The sequence below is a fragment of the Poecilia reticulata genome, linkage group LG15, assembly GCF_000633615.1.
Source record: "Poecilia reticulata strain Guanapo linkage group LG15, Guppy_female_1.0+MT, whole genome shotgun sequence".
In the NCBI taxonomy this organism is placed as follows: Eukaryota; Metazoa; Chordata; class Actinopteri; order Cyprinodontiformes; family Poeciliidae; genus Poecilia; species Poecilia reticulata.
The window spans coordinates 29938765-29944059 of record NC_024345.1 but is presented as its reverse complement, the minus strand read 5'-3'; the positions used below and the strand labels follow the sequence as shown (position 1 = coordinate 29944059).

Sequence of the window (5295 nt, the reverse complement as noted above, 5' to 3'; positions counted from 1 at the left end):
CAGCAGAAACAGAGTAAGGCGTCCTGTTCGGGAGAGGATCTCTGCCAGGTTGTACCGAGCAGCAGCAGTGAGATCGCGGAGCTGGAAGGAGGACCGATCCTGGAAATATTTCTGGAAAAACGTTTGGAAATAAGATTTTCTGGTCGCTCTAAGCTGCTCCCGGCTTTGGATTTATCTATCTGGATTGTTTGAAAGAGAATCCTGGAATCATTTGGGAATAAAGACTAAAGAGATCAATATAAAGGTAAGGGCAGATTTAACCTAATGTAACCCAGAAGTTGTCTCCGAACCTGCGGCGCCGAGTCTCCTCAGCTCCGTCTATGTGCTGGAACAGCCGCAGCCCGTGGGTGGAAAACAGCCCAGGTTTAAAGCGGCCGTGGCTCCAGAACCACTGAATTATCCCGGATTCAGTGATAAAACGTGATGTTTCATGTTGGGAACCTTTTCCAGCGGCGGGTTTGGCTGGAGGGAACCGAAATGAGAGCGGAGTCAGGGGAACAGATTGGGTCTCTGAGTTGGCGCCAGGACGTAGACGGATCCTGCCGTCGTGGAAAAAAGTTTGCTGTAAGCGCAGCTCGTCTTTTAGCCGATTTTATGTCTAAATTGTTAAATAAAAGCATTAAAAACATTAAAACGTGTTTTATTTCAGTTTATCAGCCCTGGGCAGGATCGACTGGAGGATTTTAATCGAACTTCATGAAGTTTGTTTACCACTAATTAGCCGCATTCCTGCCTGTTAGCTCCGCGGCTAACTCCGCTGGGAAAACTTGAGGAAAATCAGGATTTTCCAGCGTAATGTTATGGTTTGTGCTGGTTCTGGTGGGAGTCCGGCTCAGTCCGGGTGTTTGTGGGTCGGTTCTGGTGGTTTTGGGTCTGTTCAGCTCACCTGGCGGCCCTTCGTTTTCAGCCGCTGGTTTAGTATCAGTGTTATTACTGTGTTATTAATAATAAACCGTTTTATTAATAAAACGGTTTATAACCCAAACCAAACGGGTTATAACCCAAACCAAACGGGTTATAACCCAAACCAAACGGGTTATAACCCAACACGCAGAAATCTGACCTTCTCAGTGCAGATCAGGTGTTTTGAACTCCTATATTTTTCCGGGCCATTTTCCTGAAAGTGGATCTGATTGTTGGACTAAACCCAAAATGTTCTGTCGGTTCTGTTCGGGTTCTGCTGAGATCACCTGTCTGGACCTGCTGCAGGTCGTTTCCACATGTAAAATTATCACATTTTGGTTTAATTTCTGTGAAAAGGCTCTGAAACTGGACCCGGTTCCAGAACCACTCTGGTTCTGGTTCTGAGTTCCAGAAGTTGAATTCATGTTGGCATGAATTGGGTCAGAACCAGGTGGTTCCTGTTGGGTAATGACCCAGAGGTTCTGGTTCATCAGAACCAACCAGCCCACATCACCACTCCTCCTCCTAACGATCGGAGCAGGAAGCTCAGCTCGGGTTCAGTTGGAGCTTCCTGGTTCTGGTTCCGTGTCCAGAGAAACCGGGCTGTGATTGGCTGGAGGAGCAGATGGTTGTCCAATGGATGGGAGCGCTGGACGTTCCTGGAGGTTCCTGGAGATTCCAGGATGTTCCTGGAGAATCCTGGAGGTTCCTGGAGAATCCTGGAGGTTCTTGGAGATTCCAGGAAGTTCCTGGACGTTCCTGGAGAATCCTGGACGTTCCTGGAGATTCCAGGATGTTCATGGACGTTCCTGGAGAATCCTGGCGGTTCTTGGAGATTCCTGGATGTTCCAGGAGAATCCTGGATGTTCCTGGAGAATCCTGGAGGTTCCTGGACGTTCCTGGAGATTCCAGGATGTTCCTGGAGAATCCTGGACATTCCTGGAATCTCCTGGACGTTCCTGGAATCTCCAGGACGTTCCTGTGGGGCAGATCTATCCTCTCTGCTCTGGTTTGGTTTTCCCAGTTTTCCTGGGTTTTCCTCTCCTTTTGGAGTGTTCTCCCAGATTTTCTGTCTCCTAGAGTATTTTCCCAGTTTTCCCAGTTTTCCTCTCCTGGCTCAGTTTTCCCAGTTTTCCCCTCCTCCCCCTCTCAGCCTCCCGCTGCAGAGCCGGGATCGGGTTTCTCAGGCGGCTGAGAGGCGGCGGAGGAGGAGGAGGAGATCAGGTTTCTTCCTCCTCCTCCTCTTCCTCCCCCATCGTCCTGGAGACAGAGTGGCTGAGCCGAGGAGGAAAACATGCAATCCGGCCCGCTCCTCTTCCTCCTCCTCCTCTTCCTCAGCGCCGCAGCTCAGCAGATAAATAAAGGCAGTAATGGCAGCCGGAGCACACAGGAGCCATTCTTCTTCTTCTTCTTCTTCTTCTTCTTCTTCTGCTTCTTCTTCTTCCTCCTGTTGCTGCAGCTCCAGCTGAGATTCTTTTTCCACTGAACTGATTCATTTTACCTGAATCACTTCCATTAGACTGGATCTCTGGAGGAGAATCACTGAATCAGTTTGATTCATCTCTGTTTAATTGATTCACTTTCAGCTGAATGAAACTAATTTACTTTGACTGAGCCACTTATTGACTCACGTTAACTGAATCTGTTTCACTGAATCACTTTGAAACGAATCACTGATTCACATTTATTTGAATCACTTCCAACTGAATCAGTTTCATGTGATTTGAACTGATTCACTACAGCTGAACCAGTTCCTCTGAACCAGTTCAGTTGCTCCAGTTCTTTTCTCTCTGATGAAGTGAATCATTTTTCTTATTTTCTGAACGTTTCGTTGGACTGAAACCCAAACGGTTCTGCTCTGAGACTTTTTGGGTTTCTGATCAGAACCGGTTCAGATGAGTATTGGTACCAGGTTTCAGTCCGACCTGCTGCTGCAGAGGGTTTATTGGGTCGGGTTGGTTCTGGGACAGACCGGTTCTGATCTTCACTAAAAGATCTGAACAGACTGGGCTGAGGTTCTGGTTCTCCTTCCTGTTGGGTTCTGGTTCTGGAAGGCTCCTCCCTCCCTGCCTGGTACCGTCTGAAGGTCGGTCCGGCCTCCAGGTTCTGTCTCGGGTCTCCTGTGATTCTATCCGTCTGCTGCAAACAACCGGGCCCGGCGGTTCTGACCCGCTCAGATAGCCTCAGCTCCTGCAGGCTGCAGAGCCGGGTCCAAACCTGCCCCCAGCTCAGCGCTGGGTTTTCCTGGAGGCTGTGAACGCACCACGGCCTTTTGGTGCTGCATTCAGGAACCGGATTAACGACCCGGAAAAATCAGAGATTAAAATCATATTTTCTCCTGAAAGAGCTGAAATATGATTATTAAATATGATTATTATTAAATATGATTATTAAATATGATTATTAAATATGATTATTAAATATGATTATTATTAAATATGATTATTAAATATCGGTTTTTGTGTAATTTGTAAAATGAACTAATTTTGTGATATTAAAATGGTTTTATGAATATGTTATATGAGCTGGATTAGTAACTAATGTCCTGGAAACCACCTGGGATCCTAATAATGAAAACAAACAAATTCCTGTAGTCAGAACCGGGCCTCCAGAACCGGGCCTCCAGAACCGGGCCTCCAGAACCGGGCCTCCTCTGCGCTGCAGTGAATCCTGAGTGTTTCTGGGAAGGCCGGCGTTCCTAACGGGATAAAAACGGCAGCAGCTGGTGAGTCAGTGGAGCCGCGCCTACTGGACCCAGTTCACCGCTGGGCGGACTGGGATGTGAGCGCCATGTTGCTGCAGAGGCAGCAGCTCTGCCTGGGCCGGTCCGGTCCGGTCCGGTCCTTGGTGAGGAAAGAGTCCGGTTGGGTTCTGGCTGTCGGCCCGGCTGCAGGTCTCGCTCCTCTGCTCTGCCACCAGAACCGGTTCCACTGGTTTCCACCTACAGGAATCCAGCTTCCTCTGCTGGTTGCCATGGTTTCCGCTGTCGGGTCGTCATCAGGAGATTTGGTCCTCAGGTTGTTTTTCCTGGTTGAACAGAAACGTTTCATCTTCATGAACATTTAATTTACTTCCTCAGTAAAGATCTTTAGATCATATGTGCTGATCTACATGTAGACCAGCATGTAGATCTGCACATAGATCTGCACATAGATCTGCACATAGATCTGCACATAGATCTGCACATAGATCTGCAGCAGACAGTAACTCGCATTAACATCCATCTGATGTCAGCATCTGTTGTTGGGATTGTTGACATTTATATTTCCTGGTTATTTTGTAAAAACCTCAATGTGTCTGATTTGTTGAGGGAAATCAAGTTTAGTTTAACTTGTTTAGCTAGCAGAAGATAAGCTAAGCTTATCTTCTGCTAGCTTAGCTTAGCTTCGCTTATCTTATCTTCTGCTAGCTTAGCTTAGCTTCGCTTATCTTAGCTTCTGCTAGCTTATCTTCTGCTAGCTTAGCTTAGCTTCGCTCCATGTTCTGATTTCTCCCATTTTTACCGTTTCCTTCCTTCCTGTTGCTCTCTGTAGTTCTCCTGTCAGACAGTAGGTGGCGCTGCAGAGGTCGATGCTCATATTTAGCTCTAACTGCTCTTTTACTGGTGCTCTTTGTTCAGTCTAGTGTTTGGGTCCAACGTTCTGCAGTGAGTCTCTTCCTGGACCGGGTCCGGACCATCTGGACTCTTATTGTGAAGGGTTTTGGAGCAGCTTCCTGTCTGGCTGCAGAGTGAATATTAACTCCTTGTTCCAATGTTAATATTTTTATATTTCTAACCTCGTTGTTTGTTTTGCAGACCGGCTGCCTTCAGACTACATTTCCCATGGGGCCGTGCTCAGTCCTGCTCTCTGCTGCATCATGGAGCCTCCAGTCAGGTAAGAAGACCAACTGCTCCTTTTGGCCCCGCCCTGCTAAATGAGGAGATTAACCTCTGACCCCTGGGCCTGAGTCAGAGCTGTCCAATCAGGAGGCCTGCTGGCTGTTGAACGCAGGCTGTGATTGGCTGATTGGGTCCGTCTCCTGCTCTGATTAATGGATGGGAGCCGGAGAGATTTTTCTGTTCGGGGCGGCGGAGTCGGAGGTTCTGCAGCAGAGCCGGGCAGTCTGCAGCGCCTAATAGCTGCCATATGTCCCCCGGCCCCGCCTCCCGCCCCGCCCTGTCTGGGCCGACCCGGCGGCTCCGGTTACAGCCGCAGCGCTCCGGGTTCTGGTTCTGCTGCAGGAGCCGTCAGCACCGACCTCTGGACCACCTAGCAAGGTCCGCTGCTGTGGCTGGGCTGCCGTTTCCACGGCGACGCGGTGGATGAAACCAGCCAGCGTCCAGGCTCCGATCGGACCACACACACACACACACACACACACACACACACACACACACACACACACACACAC

At 49.0% G+C, this 5295-nt stretch overlaps 2 protein-coding genes across 4 annotated transcripts in view; both read left to right on the top strand.

Annotated features, from left to right (window-relative positions):
- The first annotated feature begins 10 nt into the window (after positions 1 to 10).
- The window catches only part of LOC103477368 (bone morphogenetic protein receptor type-1A), a 25128-nt gene continuing 19843 nt past the window's right edge, over positions 11 to 5295 (top strand). Inside the window, exons 1-2 of one of the 3 annotated variants that reach the window (XM_008430444.2) lie at positions 11 to 244; positions 4700 to 4778. The gene's annotated coding sequence lies outside the window, so the exon portion shown is untranslated. Of the gene's footprint in view, positions 245 to 3385; positions 3629 to 4699; positions 4779 to 5295 lie in introns of those variants that run through there. The other 2 variants (XM_008430447.2, XM_008430446.2) reach the window with 2 other exon arrangements.
- On the top strand, positions 256 to 3261 carry LOC108166937 (uncharacterized). The gene is made up of 2 exons (XM_017308874.1): positions 256 to 564; positions 650 to 3261. Exon 2 carries the CDS (start codon positions 1335 to 1337, stop codon positions 2259 to 2261), a length of 927 nt encoding a protein of 308 aa, XP_017164363.1. The 5' UTR covers positions 256 to 564; positions 650 to 1334; the 3' UTR covers positions 2262 to 3261.

Excerpts from the sequence above, each read along its gene's own strand:
- LOC108166937 (XM_017308874.1), top strand. The coding sequence starts at position 1,335 with ATGAATTGGGTCAGAACCAGGTGGTTCCTGTTGGGTAATGACCCAGAG.